At 37.4% G+C, this 16,460-nt stretch overlaps 1 protein-coding gene across 1 annotated transcript; it reads left to right on the forward strand.

The window, feature by feature from the left end:
* Positions 1 to 232: 232 nt before the first annotated feature.
* LOC134753020 (zinc finger protein 431-like) lies at positions 233 to 15,704 on the forward strand. Its single transcript, XM_063688781.1, has 5 exons — positions 233 to 798; positions 2,472 to 2,615; positions 4,437 to 5,473; positions 8,651 to 8,864; positions 14,369 to 15,704. Exons 1-5 carry the CDS (start codon positions 474 to 476, stop codon positions 15,115 to 15,117), a joined length of 2,469 nt encoding a protein of 822 aa, XP_063544851.1. The 5' UTR covers positions 233 to 473; the 3' UTR covers positions 15,118 to 15,704.
* The last annotated feature ends 756 nt before the right edge of the window (positions 15,705 to 16,460 follow it).

The following is a 16,460-nucleotide window of genomic DNA, read 5'->3' on the forward strand; positions in this document are numbered from 1 at the left end:
TATGAAATACATATTTTTGAAAAAAAAAAAAAAAAATGTGTTCGTAAGGTTTCCTCCACACTCGTGCGCGAATTGCGATGCGAAGCCGCGAACGTGAGTGTGGAGTTTAGTTCCCTAATGGGTCGATTTAGTCATCCCGTTTAGGTAGCTTTAAGACCCGTCCAACAACCAAAGCGGTCGCCATTTGCAATTTTGGAGTTTGCATTTGCATTTTGCAGTTCATTGCAGTTTATAGTTTATGCTCGATGGAAAAATTGAACAAATTTGAGATTGTTTATTTTACCAAGAATAGTATTCTAAGACGTAGTGATCATATTCTCTTTGTAGTATTCCAGCATATAGCATATTATTTGGAGCTTTAATACCTGTTTTAGTATATTTTGTATGGATTTGAAACTAAATCCTATTTGAAAAATTATACCTCTATATTTACGTGACGCTAAAGAACAATAGAAACGAGTTTCTATCTAACGATGGAGTCGTCAGCGTTACAGGGTACAGATAATGTTTGCGTAAAGGTTGAGCCCTGTGAAGAAGTGTGTATAACATATGAGCTCACGTCCCCGGAACTCGCGGAAGTGTCTGTGAAAATTGAACCGCTGGACGATGTGTGTGTAAAAGACGAGTCCAAACGCGAATATGTATATATAAAAGCTGAGCCTTCATGCTCAGATGCGAGTGTAAATGAGTCGCCCGGCGTGAGCGCGGTGACGGAGCTGTACTCCGAACAGGCCGTGAAAGATGAGCTCGTGCCCAGCCCCGAGCTAGTAGAGCGGCGCGTGCGCCACGCACCAACAGGTCAGTTGTCAAGGGCCTGACACTCTTTGATAGAGAAAGATAGTCTTATTGCGATTCCTATAAGAGGACAGAGAAAATAGTGCCATGCTTTGTCCTTATCACCAACCGGGTGGCATCATAGGTAGGAGGAGGAGGCGATGGCGAAATACCGAAATTTAAAAGTGTCTCTCTATAACTACTTGTATATACATACTATGTCATGTCAGTTGTGGACTCTTAACTTTAACTATGACAAGTAGTAGTAAAAGCCAGATAGGATAAAAAAAAAAAAAGTAGTAGTAATCAGTTTATTGTACACAGCACAGGTTTATAAAAATAAATTACACTAATGGAAGTACAAAGGCGAACTTATCCTTATAAGGGATCTCTTCCAGCTAACCTTGACTTGAGATGACAAATGAGGGATCTAGATGTAGTGTAGGGACGCCCAGCCGGAAGCAGGCGGGCTGTCGATCACATGTCGTGTTCATTCAGTCCAAATGAGGGATCTAACTATAACTTTTGACGACTGGTCTGGCCTACAGTTGTGCCGTTCTCGAGCACAAGAACATTCCCCATACTTGCCCATACATAACTGATTTCGCAATTTCTGTGTAACCTTTACAAGATAGGTACTTTCTCGTGGTTCTATATAAAGATATGTTTAATAAAAATGGAAACTATAGGTCTAGACTAAGAGAAGAAACTGTAACAATGTTTTTTGTATGACCGTTCGTTTCATATTTCAATAAATAAATAGACTTATATTGACCGTGAAACTAACCGTGAATCATTCAAAACAATAAATAAATAAAAACAAAATGGAGAACGTTCTCGAGAAGGGCACAACTATAGTCTGGCCTTGGGGCTAGTGTCCCTTCTGCCTATGAAGCCAAAGACCCTGGGTTTGAATCCCAGTAGGGGCATTTATTTTTGTGATGAACACAGATATTTGTACCTACGTCATGTTTTCTATGTGTATAAGGATGTATAATATCTGGGAGACCGAGCTTTGCTCATAGATAGATAGATAGATAGATAAACCATTTATTCGTTTGCCACAATACACACATATTAAAACAGAAGAAACACAGGAGATACAAAAAAGCAACATTAAGATAAAAAACAAAACTTAAAAAATAACCCGTAGAATTGCTGTGTGCGTTAGAGCAAAACAAAAGGGTTCTGGCTCAGCTATACACTCCGCTCTTTCAAGCGAAGCACTGGTAATTGCACTGCTAGAACCCAGGTCACTAACAGACAATTTTCTCTTTTCTGTACTATAAAAGTAATCACTAATCACTCACAGAAAGCTTGTGGACGAAGCAGAATGTAGAAATTATAATGTTATAATAGTAATGAATAATTGGCCTATTTCTAATAAAATAAAAAAATAATACATACATAATACATATAAAAACTCAAAAATGCTCGTTTTCCCAGAGATAAGACCTACCTAGATTGACTTTTCACCCCTGGAAAACCCCCATATATTTAGCAAATTTCATCGAGCGTTAGAGCCATTTCCGAGATCCACAAAATATAAAATGCTCGTTTTAAGGTGTAAGATGTTGACGCCCAGTACCCGTACTACAAGCTTTGTTTGTTTTGGGGCTAGGTTGATCTGTGTAAGATGTCCCCTAATTTATGGGTAAATAATAGTAAACATTGTTTTAATCTGCGGGTGATTTCAGCTTTCAACGTAGCGATAGAAGTGAAGCAGTCGTATGAGATTGTCCCCAAGAGCACAGACCGGGACAGCCCAAGACCAGTTCCTGAAGATGGTGTAGAGGAACACAGGAAGACCAAAGTTGGGAAAGCTAAAATAAAGAAACAAGGTGAGAGATCTCTGTAGACATGTAGCATTTAATTGGTCTATGGTGTCATCAACTTTTTAGGTGACACAATATTTTTGAGTAGTTGGTTTTTTGTATTTCAATTTTAAAGTTAATTAAATATATTAATAACGGGTCACTCACGTGTTTTAAGTCGAAAACGCTCGACAGCTCGCAGTCTGCGCCGGTCCGTCACCGTCACGCAAGCTCCTGATGACGCTCCTCGGTACGGAGTGAAACATGTCGAGCGTTTTCGACTTAAAACACGTTAGTGACCCGTTATTAATATATTTAATATGTCTATGTCTCACGGAAGTTTTGTTATCAAAATTTAAAGTTAATATAGCATCATTACATTGAAACAAGAATCCGACCTCTAGGTTTAGGATCTCTTTTTTTATGATCTGTTTCGCACAAAAAATGCGTGGACTCAGCAGAAAAGAGGAAATCGATTTAGGACAAATCACCATTTGTCTACAATAGATTTTTCTCTTTTCTGTAGTACCCCTACTATATAATAGTAATCACTAATCACTTACAGAAAGCTTGTGGACGAAGCAGTTCTGAATATTCAGTTCAGCAAGAGCTTACTACTGAGTTCTTCATTAGTTGAATTATATATGAATGAGTCCCCTATCTTAACAACCTCAAACCCCCTCTATGTATACATCATACAAATATAAGTAAAGAAAGAGTGGTAACATCAGTTTTCGCGCCAGCATCTAGTAGCGGAACTCTCAGTACTGGTACTCGACAATAGATGTAAATAAAAATAAAAAGTCTTTATTTCTACTATTACATTAACATAATAATAATTTAATCAGTTTGATCAGTTTGTAGTTAAAGTTTATAGTCTATGATTGTTCATTATTTTTAGTATGTGGGTATTTTTGCACTTTGTAATTTTTCCTCAGTCACCCGTTGACCACGAACGCTGTAAAGGGTGCGAAACGTCGGGATGTATTATAAATTCAATATACGCGATATAATCCGTTTTCATAGTTTAATTTCAGTTTGACAGATTATTTAGGTAATAGTAGTCGCCTCCGTGGCGTAGGCCTCCCCCAAGCTCTTCCACAGTGCTCTGTCCCGAGCCTTATGCATCCAATCGACACCCGTTATTTCAGTGAAGACATCCCTCCATTTCTTCCTCGGGTGTCCTTGACCTCTGTACAATAGATGCAGCGGCAAACAAAAAGTCGTAATGCTCGACGATTTTTAGCTAACATTATAACTAGAGTAACCTTAGGAGGTGAAAATCAGACCTAGATGTAGTTTACTGTTTCAATTTTCTTTTTTTTTTCTGTGCATGTTTTCTATAATGTTTTTTGTGGAATTTAAGTGTATTGTGTTTTTTTTATTTTTTTTGGTTTGGCTCTTGTGCAATGTTTTTATATTTTTCTTCTGGTATAAGCAATAAAACATATTTTATTTTTATTTATTTTATTTTATTTTAAAATAAATTTCCGATTACTCTGGTTATAATATTAGATTATGCCGCTAGATCTCGACTACGAAATAAGGCGCGTTTTGGTAAGAAAACTGATGTATGGAGTTACCACTCTTACTTATATTTCTCTATGGTATACATATATGTAAAAACTTGATTGTACAGTGAGCTGCGAAATTATGACTTAATTGATAAAGTCGCCATGCACTTTTGCGGCTGATGGTACATGATACATGAGCCAAGTGGAAATTGCAATAAAAATTCAAAGGCAAACTTATCTCTGTAAGGGATCTCTTCCAGTAAACAGTTAGTTCTTTGATTGTTTTACAAAATACCATACTATACGATTTAATAAATTACACATTTTGTTGCAGAGAAAATTCCACAGAAGAGACAAACAGCACAGAATCTCTACAAATGTAGCCAGTGTAGTTATTCTACTAACAAAAACAGTAATTTTCAAGTTCATGTAAGGAAACACACTGGTGAAAAGCCTTACAAGTGTGACCAGTGCAGCTATGCTAGTGCAAACAAACGTCATTTGCGAGTTCATGTAATGAAACACACTGGAGAGAAACTTTATGAATGTGACCAGTGTACTTTTGCTAGTAATTACAAAAAAAGTGTATTAATCCATGTAAGAACACACACTGGTGTAAAGCCTTACAAATGTGGCCAATGTAGTTATGCTAGTGCACACAAACGTGGTTTAAAAGTTCATGTAATGAAACACACTGGAGAGAATCTTTACAAATGTGACCAGTGTAGTTATGCTTGTGTACTCAAAAGTAATTTTGAAAGTCATGTAAGAAAACATACTGGCGAAACGCCTTACAAATGTGATCAGTGCAGTTATGCTAGTGCATATAAAGGTGCTTTGAAAGATCATGTAAGGACACATACTAATGAGAAACCTTACCAATGTGATCAGTGTAGTTATTCTAGTATCAGCAAACATAGTTTGAGTAAACATATTCTAAGGAAACACACCGGTGAAAAGCGTTACAAATGTGACCAGTGTAGTTATGGTAGTAATTTCAAATATAATTTCTCAATCCATATGAGAAAACACACTGGTGAAAAACCTTACAAATGTGACCACTGTAGTTTTGCTAGTACTGACAAACATTATTTATTAGTCCATACAAGAAAACACACTGGCGAAGAGCCTTACAAATGTGACCAGTGTAGTTTTGCTAGTAGTTACAGAAATCAATTATCAATGCATATAAAAAAACACACTGGTGAAAAGCTGCACAAATGTGGCCAGTGTAATTATGCTAGCGCATACAAAGGTGGTTTAAAACGTCATTTACTGAAGCATACTAACGAGAAACCTTATAAGTGTGAACAGTGTAGTTATGCCAGTGCATACAAAAGTGCTTTGAAAACTCATGTAAAGAGACATACCTAACCATTAATTAATTCATTGTTTTAACGGAGTCCCCTCTGCCAACAAACTGTCTTGCAGTTTGGCAGAATAAGTAAATGTAAAATAGGGTTTATTTCGCCAGAATAAATGTTTTTTTATTTTTATAAAACCCTTACTAGTGTAATCATTGTTATGCTAGCAGCAAGAAACATAGATTGAAAACCCATATAACGATGTAAACTGATGCAAAACCTAACAAATGTGACCATTGTAGTTTTACTAGACTTATATTGACCGAGATATGGACCGTGATTACCTTTTGTATTGTTTTCAAACTCCCGATATGCCCATACCGAGTTACCCGTGAACAAGATGCATGTAACTTCCTCGAAATATCGAGAGCTCGAAAACAATACAAAAGGTAATCACAGTCCATATCCCTGTCAATATAAGTCTAGTGAAACTAACCGTGAATGATTCAAAATTGTCATTGTAATTTTGCTACCAATCATTAAGGTAAAAAGGACATGTAAGGACAAGGTAGGTTTTGAAATCTGTTACGAGTAATATCTACATGATAGAACATACCTCGTAGACAAGTAAAATGCTATTGATGCCGGTGATATACATAGTCCAGTGTGTTCTCTTTTAGATTATTTTGTGTTAAGATATTTAGGATTTAAATTAATTTTTAACAAGCAGAAACGTCTGCGATCGATGCTATTAAGCTTAGAATAAATTTAAAAGTGGAAAAATTACTGCCTTGGGTGAGACTTGAACTATACCCATAGACCCTAGACCCATATAGTGGGAAGATTTGCTGACTATGGATGAGGTCTTGGTGGCTCAGTTGGCAGAGCGCTGGAGTATCTATCCAGAGGCCGTGAGTTCAAGTCTCACCCAAGGCAGTAATTTTTCCACTTTTAAATTTATTTAGGATTTAATTGCTTTGTATTGATGTACAGTCAGTAATACTTTTAGCTTAGCACCTTTGTATACCAAGGAACAGGACGGGTACCTTTTCTCTGCAGCTGAGTGTACTACAGAAAAATACATTTTAATAATAATCCATTCCATGTACATACTGAGTTTCTAAATTCTAATAAATAACTTTCAATTTTTAGCCGTTTTTTATCCCAACCTTCTTTTGTTAAGACTAACAAACATGTTACTTGTTACATCCACACTCACTATCGGGCCCGAGCAAGAATATTTTTCCGTTTGACCAAATATCAGAATGGTTCATATGCAAAAATATCAAATATTGAACATTTTTGGCAATTTAGAGACAAAGTATTTTTTACATACATACATATAATCACGCCTATCTCCCGGAGGGGTAGGCAGAGACCACGGATTTCCACTTGCTATGATCCTGACATACCTCTTTCGCTTCCTTCACTTTCATAACATTCCTCATACACGCGGTTTAGGGTGCTCTTGACCTGGCCTTTCTTCAGGATTTCCCCGATCTGATCAGCGAAAGTCCGCCGAGGTCTGCCTCTGCCAACTCCCGTTTCTACCTACAGAAGAGTATTTTTTACATGTCAAAAATTGTTTATGATGTGCTGATAATGCCGATATTCCGTAATACGGACAACGACTTGCTCGGGCCTGACATTGGCCCTTTAGGCAGGGGTGCGAAACTCCTAGCTTCGGGCAAACTCTGCTCCGTGCGGCTTTGTACGACCTCTTTAGAATCATTTATTCATCAATTGTGCATTACAGGTAATGAATACAGGTGTTATAAAAAAATTGTTCTCTGTAATATGTCTTGCGACGTACAATGATTTTGGTTACCTAGCGCATGCAATATTATTAGAAATGTCACTATATTTAAAATAAAAATAATCAATAAGTTGTAATTAATAATGAAAAAAAAAGAAGATTAATGGGTAATTATATAAGTCAATCATTCATTTGTCAAAGTGTCCATCAGAAATTCATCAATATTGTAATAACATTTATCTTTTAATAATTTTTTTAACCTAATCTTAAATGTCGACAGCTGTTCATTTCTGAGCAGATCCGGTAATTTGTTAAACAATTTAGGGGCCATTGTGTAGATGGTATTTGTATAAAAGCATGTTTTTGAAATACAATTTCCTGAAGGAAGAATTTTTAGCGTTTTTGTAGCTGGGCGAGGATGAGTATTTACATGTACAGTGAATCGGTCCATATATTGTTTTACAAATACACATGCTTCGTAAATATACATAGAATGGAGTGGTAACAGGCCTAATTTCTTAAACAAAGGTCTACAGCTTGTCATTTGGTTAACTTTAAACACAGCTCGTACAATTATCTTTTGGGCTTTAAATAACGGCATGATATCACAATCAGCAGCATTGCCCCAGTGTATAATTCCGTATCTGAGATTAGAGGATACATAAGCGTGATAAGCAGTGACAGCTGACTGCTGAGAAACCGTTTCTGTCAGTCTTCTTATGACATAGACATACTGGTTTATTTTTTTACACAGATTACATATGTGCCCTCTCCATCCCACATTACTATCTACTTGAATGCCTTTTTGGTTCACTTAAGGTAAACAGAGCTAGGATCTTTGTTTAAGTAGGAGTTTTAAATCCGTGCAAAATATATATACAGACGATTCATACCTCCAAACAAAAACATAGCTACTCTATGCTAAAATCATAAAATAAAATGTGTATTTAAATGTCATTGTCAAATCACAATGTCATAATGGCGCGCGTTCGAATATCCCAAAATATCTGTTATGTTCCGCGTCCCGCATGCATGGTAAGGTCGTAATAGACCGACGTATCGGGTCCATTTTCTTTGGGAAGGTACATTTTTTTTTCGCGATTTCGTTGTTGGTCCCATAGTAAAAGTTGCTCAGTATAATCCCAAAACCTCCCTGGCAACGGGAATAAAATACATTTATTTTTTAGCCACTCTGTATAATAGCCGCACCCATAAGACTTTGTGAGAGTGTGAGTGGTTTTAATTGGAAGTATTGGAACGCACGCCATTGTTTGGTGAGAGAGAAGTCAAATTGACAATGACATGACAAACGTAATGGGTAGTGGTTATATACTCTTCTCTTTGATTTTGATATTAACATTAATATAATAAATACCTTAGGATTTTGACCAAGAAATTTAAAGAAACATATATTGCACGAATTTTAAACAATAACCTACTTTTATTTATTTAACGTTTACGTCGAAGATAATATCGTAGTGTTTATAGTTGACGATGGAGTCGTCAGCGTTACAGGGCGCAGAGAGTGTTTCCGTGAAGGCTGAGCCCTGTGATGATGTGTGTATCACAGATAAGCCCACGTTCGAGGTAGTGTTGCTGAAATCTGAACCTTTGGATGACGTGTGTGAAGACGAGTCGCTCGACGTGAGCGCGGCGCCGGAAGTGTACGCTGACCACGCCGTAAAAGATGAGTCACCAACAGGTCAGTTCTTAGTTCGAACTCTAAAATGTATATCTTACTTAGAATCCCGTTTAAAATATGATTACATATTTATAACGCGCTTGTGAAAGCATTTTTTCATACAGTCTAAGTAGCTACCTTTAAGTCAAAAAAAGTCCTTGACAGACTATACAATTTACAGGTTAGGTTTCTTAGGTTGGTTATTTTTAATGTTTTTATTTTTAAGATTTATCTTGTTAGTTAAGTTATTTTAAGAACATGTTTTTGTACGCCAAAAGGCAAAACATAGTGAGACCAATTTTATAATTATATACACCACTGTAACAGTTTTACCTATGTTTTACAAATAAACACTGACTTTGACTTTAAGCGGGTCTATATTGATCGCTCTATAACAATGAGTGTTATGCTTAACATAACAACATTAGAACAATCAATTATTATGCAACAAAATAAGCACAGTATTTAAGCATGTTGTACCTCTCAATAGTCTCAATATTAAAAATAAGGGGTTGCTTTGTTTGACATAATTATTGAGTCATAATGTAATGATTGTCAGATTATCATTAGTCATCATTCTGAAACCGTTAACTTTTCAGGATTTTCGTAAGGTTATTCTATAGATATGTTAGGTTTGTTTTATGGTAATCCAGAAAAGTTACGCGTTTCTGAGAAAAACCAAATTATGACTAACGAAAATGTGGACAAACAATACATTATGACTTAAAACTTTATGGGAAACAATGGAGACCCTAAAAATAATTGTAAATCTGATAGAAATCTCTTTAGTTTGTGCAAAGTTTGACTAGTATACACGAAATTTTAGTTTCAAATGCTGAAGGATCAATATTTTAGGTGCAAAATTCATCATTTAGTTGATCACCTAAAAACGACCAGGCAAGTTACAAAATTGCATGCTAAAGAAACCTCAATTCACAAACTTCTATGGATGAAGAACTTCACAATATACATACTATCAGATCTCATAAAGAAATGAAATCGAATGGAAGGCAGAAATTACATGTAACAATATCTTATCACTCTCTCTCTCTCTTTAGCCTTTTTCTACCCTTTGGGTGTAGGCCTTGCGCCATTCGTCGCGGTTCTGTGCGACTTGGAGCCACTGTCTCCCTGCAGTCTTCTTGATGTCGTCGTCCCAACGCATCTGGGGTCTACTTTGAGGACACTCTTCCCCCCATGGTCGCCACTCGAGTAGTCGTTTGCTCCACGAATCGGTCTTTCGTGCTATATGACTACATAAAATATCTTATTAGAGTAATCCTAAGACAGCTGGCAGAATGTTAGTTGTAGAATTTGAATAAGTACTCTTTCATATTGCACTTCCAAAGAAAACTGCAAACCATAACTCCCCCCTCCCCCTCGTTTTTCACCCCTTAATAAGATAATATAAGATAAAATTTATTTCATTGAAAAATATAAAAAAAAACAATCGTAATACGCTTAAATAGTTACTTATAAATTATAAATGTACAATCATGGTTTAGAAAAGTAAACATAAAATTTAAAGGAGCCCACTGACTATCAGTCCGCCGGACGATATCGGCCTGTCAGTTAGAACAAAAATTTGACAGCTCCGAACAACTGACCGGCCGATATCGACCGGCGGACTGATAGTCAGTGGGCCCCTTAAGATCTTGTAAGCCAAAATTGTAACTGGCTCTAACATATTTAACATCAATGCCTAAACTAAGTAACTTAATACTTGTATCTTAGGTATTTCGTGTTAGCAGGTCAGTGTAGTGTAAGCACAGATTAATAAATAGTTACGTGTAAGTTAGGTGCTTATTGAGCAAAAACAATAAAGATTATATTAGTACAAGAACGTAGGTAAATAACACTGAATTAAAACGTTTCAACTTTGACAATACATAATAAATAACAAAATAGGTCGTTTATTTTAGAGATAGGTAGTGAGAGGTTTTAGGCGCCCTCGTAGTTTATGCTATTTAAATGTCTTATTTGGGTTAATAGATGGTGTTCAAGCCCTAAACCCCATTATAGCTTTCATATCAAATTTCATCAAAATTGGTTCAGTGGTTAGGGTTCATCCATTAATTACGTCACACGAATTTCGAGGTTTTTTGACCCCTCCCCCCTCCTTGTCACACTTGGTCACATTTAGCAAACGCCCTGGTGTGACGTCACATTTTTTCAATAAAATCGGCAAATCGAATTAAGTGCTAAGTGCTCAGTGATGTCGTACACACGTGCTCGAGAGCCTATCATACATCTAAAATACACCATTGACACTAAACCCTTGAAACATGTAAATGAAGTAAAAGACTTCGGCACATGGTTTGACGTTCGACTTACATTTAATCCGCATATTGCCAAGCTGTGCAATGGAGCTAGAAAGTGTTTAGGATTTGTCATTCGTCAAACCAAACTGTTTACCAACCAGCACGCTATTAGCGTCTTATATAATGCATATGTGCGCAGCAGGTTGGAAACGAATTCCGTCGTTTGGAATCCCCATGAGCACCAATATACGCTCCAGTTGGAAAAAGTACAAAAGTCATTTGTGCGCTGTTTGTACCACAAAATATATGGACGCTACCCGTACCTATACCCAACTCTCTTCGTCCTCGGAATGGTAGACTACACGTCCCTCGAGTTTCGAAGACATATGTATCTAGTAAAATACTTTATAAAACTAATCCGAGGACTAACAATTAATCCGGAGCTACTGGCACTGGTTCCATTGAGGGTCCCGCGTACGTGTGGCATGCAGTTGCGCACGAGGCAACGCGGCCCGTAAGCCATCCCGCCGGTGCGCACGCGCGCTCTTTCCTCCTCCCCCCTGCACCTAGCTCTGACGCTTATAAACAATATCCTGACCAGCTCCCTGGATGTTTTTTTCACCACAGTATCAAAACTTTTGATAGCATCAAGCCGGTACCTGGAGACACTAGTCACTAAAAGCTCTATTACCTTTTAATACAATTATACTGTTAACTACTAGTCTACCTACCAAACATATACACTAAACATATAAGTACAATAAACATAGTTATACCTTAAGTCTAATAAATTAAATAATAAATAAATTAACCTACCTAAATAAAATAAAATAATTATGAAATATAGTGTATAAGCTAAAGTGTAAATATAAATATAAATGTAATTTGAATGTTAGCATGTAAGGTTTATCTGTTAGTGCTAATATAATATATTAAATAAATAAATAAAATAAAAATAAAATTATTAATATTTTATCAAAATATTTTTGACAAAAGAAATATTAATTAGTAATTTTATAACACAAAATAGAAAATTGAATGATTATTATTATATACGAATGCACAGGTAGCTTAAAATAGCTGAAAAGTGCATATCAATGTCCTGCACTTGTGTTTTGTCCATTCGTAAAATGTTTGTCGAGTCTGTTTTTAAAGGAGTTCACTGAAGGCGCACTGATTACGGATTCGGGCAAACTGTTCCACACTTTCACTACACGGTTAGACAGGAAGTGTCGTCTTGGGTTGCTACTACTCTGCGTCCGTAAAAACGATTAAAAACGATTATCGTTCTAAAACTTGTTATTTAACTGTACAGCGAATAAAAAAATTTAAATCAAGGTTTGCCAGCGAGCTATGGAGCGTAGTATATTAGGTGTACGTAGAACTAATCGAATCAGAAACACGGAACTACGCTCCAGAACTAGAGTTGCAGATGTAGGCGTCAAGACCGCTAAGCTTAAGTGGGACTGGGCGGGACATGTCTGTCGCATGCAAAGGAGATGGCGGGACGACTTGGACGCATTCTACCCCAAATGGTGGGAAAATGCCGATGACAGGGTCGAGTGGAGAAAACGAGGGGAGGCCTTTGCCCAGCAGTGGGACACCAAAGTAGGCTAATATAAAAAAAAATAAGTTAGTGACGTTACAAAGTTTGTGACTCCCCCTACAAGTTTTACTCTTGAAAGTTTGTTTAGCTCTCAATTTTATCTTGATATCTACATCAGTGAAGCTGCTAAGCCGTGTTTAGTATCGTTTTCGTATAAATCGGGGGTGCTGAATCCATTTATAGTGTAGCGGACCGACACGCGAATGAAATCGCTACCGCTTATGAGCTTGTGCAACCGCAAATCACGCCACATCCATACGTCACCTATTGTCCGAGCGCAGCTGGTCTGGATTTCATTCGCGTGTCGGTCCGCTACAATAGTATCACATTGACACGATTCCGAGATTATGTTCACTTTCTAATCTACTATGCAACATGCAACACTATGCAAGACTATGCAACATGAAGGGAAAGTACCTTAAATATCGTAGATTATTTTTCCGAATTCGTACGAACAGTTTGCCCGAATCCGTAATCAGTGCGCCTTCAGTGAACTCCTTTAAAAACAGACTCGACAAACATTTTACGAATGGACAGAACACAAGTGCAGGACATTGATATGCACGTATCAGCTATTTTAAGCTGCCTGTGCATTCGTATATAATAACAATAAGAAGACTGTTATTTTTGAAAGTTAGTACCCCAGTAACAAAAGGTTCTATAACTAAGGCATTTTATTACCAAACAGTGATACAGTAGGCCTATAATCGGGGCTGCGGCTGCAGCTTTCGGTAGGCTAGATCACAAGGTCCTCAGCTCACACGACTTGAAATTGGCCACTGATCTCCGTGTACATGGCAGTCGTGCTGCCTAACCTTCTTTACTCTGCTGAAACGTGGACCGTTTATCGCCGCAATATTCGTATGCTGGATCGATTCCACCTCAGATGCCTACGTAAGATACTGAAGATCCGATGGTCTGATCGTGTTCGGAATACAGAAGTGCTGCTTAGAGCAAATGTGGGTGGTATCGAGGTATACCTCATGCGACGTCAACTTAGGTGATGTGGTCACGTTTCGCGGATGAACGACCAGCGTGTACTAAGCACATCTTTTATTCTGAGCTTGAGGAGGGCAAGCGGAAACAGGGCGGCCAATTCCTCAGATACAAAGATGTGCTTAAGCGTCACATGAAAAATTGTGGCGTAGAGCCCTCGCGATGGGAGCAGCAGGCAGCCGTGCGTACGGAATGGCGGGCTGCAATAAATGCCAAGATAACCGAGTTTGAGTCTCAGCGGCGCTTAGAGCTTGATGCCAAGCGCGGTAGAATAAAAGCCAGACCACCCGCGGCAATACCCTATAACTTTGTTAATGGTGTGCTCACATGCCCGCAATGTTCGCGAACTTTTAGTAACAAGATCGGCTACATCAGCCACTTGCGAGCACACCAGCGACAGCAACGGAGTTGACAGCAGTCGCCGTGGCCGAAATCGGCCGTGGAGTTATTATTATTATTAGGCCTATAATGGTAACCATTGTGACTGTTACTTAGGCCACTGAGCAAGCTTCGTGAGTCGTGACCTAAACACGGTACTCGACTGAAATGCTCTTTATTATATTATGATTGTATTGTATAAAATGCTATTTATTACACGGGGGTTATAACAATTGCTATTCAAATATGTTTACAAGATAAGGTATAAGTACAATTTGTTACAGACTGGGCGCTCGGTGACGCAGACGGTAGTCCGCAGGCTTGGGGCCGCGACGACGCCAAATCACACCACACACCCACGACCACGAGTTCGTCAATGCTTGCTGAACGTTCTTCATCCCGCCAGAAACAAAGACCATATCAATGCAAAATATGTAAAAAGCAATTTAGTGACTTGAGAACGTCAAATAGACATATACTAACACACACTGGCGAAAAACCATATGGATGCGAATTGTGTCAAAAAAAGTTTTCACGAATAGATAAATTAAACGTACATAAACGAGTTCACACCGGTGAAAAACCATATCAATGCGATTTATGTAACAAACAATTCGCCGATTTGAGTACTGTAAAGAGACATAAGCTACTAATACACACCAACGAAAAACCACATCAATGCGAATTGTGTAAAAAATTTTTTTCACGAATAGATAGATTAAACGCACACAAACGAATTCACACCGGCGAAAAACGGTATCAATGCGAAGTATGTAACAAGCAATTCAGCGAATTGAGTAGTATGAAGAGACATAAGCTAATACACACTGGTGAGAAACCATATCAGTGTGAGTTATGTAAAATGTATTTTCGAGAATTGAGTACTTTGCATAATCATAAACTAATACACACCGGTGAAAAACCACATCAATGTGATATATGTAAGAAAACGTTTAGACAATATGGTCAATTAGGCACACATAAACGAGCCCATAATCGTAAGAAACATGTAAAAAGCGATTCCGATTCTTGAGTTCAATAAATAAACATACATGAGTCCACACCGCCAAAAAAAGCATAAAAATGTAAACTGTAAAAAACTTTTGCAATAGGGTAACTCAAGTTTATATAACGAGTTCACGCTAGTAAAAAAATATACGCATGCAAATCTGAAACAAATTTACTTAAAGTTTTGAATTCGATTTAAAGTACATGAAAGAACATACCTACCTCGGAGAAAAGTCAAATACTTCAAAAGGGTCTCTATTGTTTGACATAATTATTGAAAGTCGTAATGTAATGATTGTCATATTATCATTAGTCATAATTTAGGTTTTCTCAGAAACGTGTAACTTTTCAGGATTGCCATAAAACAAACCTAACCTAACCTATATAACCCGAGGAAAATCCTGAAAAGTTAACGGTTTCAGAATTTCGACTAATGATAATATGACAATCATTACATTATGACTTTCAATAATTATGTCAAACAAAGACCCCACTTGAAAAATAATTATGTAAAAAGGTATTAAAAAATTATATGCGCTGTACAGTTGTGGAACAAGTTGCCATTATCCCTTAGACAGTCCCAGTCGGTCGCATCACTCAAGGGAAAATTACATAAGTTGTGGCTTTCTGATGACTTGTGTTGTACTTAGTTGAGTACTAAGATTATTTATTTAGTTGTGATAATATATATATATATATATATATATATATATATATATATGTATATATATACATTTATAGGTATATATTTGTGTTTATATGGATATGTATTGTGTATATATATATATATATGTTTATTTTATATTCTAGATTACAGGTTTTAATTATTTACGTTTGTAATAATTGAACCATAATTTACTTTTTGTTCATAGTGTTCGTTTGTCTATCTTGATCTGTTTATTGTTTCATTCTCAATTGCTCAAAGGTTGACTGGAAGAGATCCCTTATAGGGATAAGTCCGCCTTTGTACATTGTATATATTTATGTTCTTTTATTGTGTTTGTAATCTGTCTTATGTACAATAAAGTGTTTACATACATACATATATGCATTAAAGATGATAATCCAGTGCCAGTGATATGCCCAGTGTGTTCTCCTTTAGTGTATTTTATAATTTTAATATATTAAGAACGGGTCACTCACGTGTTTTAAGTCGAAAACGCTCGACATGTTGCACTCCGTACCGAGAAGCGTCATCAGGAGCTTGCGTCGACGGTGACGGACCAGCGCAGACTGCGGGTCGCAGCTCTCCGCGCCCGAGGACTCGGCGCGGGCGCCGGTGGCGGCAGGGGGGGGCGAGAAACTACCCTCGTTTACGCAGTCTGCACCGGTCCGTCACCGTCGACGCAAGCTCCTGATGACGCTCCT

Source organism: Cydia strobilella, chromosome 26 (assembly GCF_947568885.1).
Source record: "Cydia strobilella chromosome 26, ilCydStro3.1, whole genome shotgun sequence".
In the NCBI taxonomy this organism is placed as follows: Eukaryota; Metazoa; Arthropoda; class Insecta; order Lepidoptera; family Tortricidae; genus Cydia; species Cydia strobilella.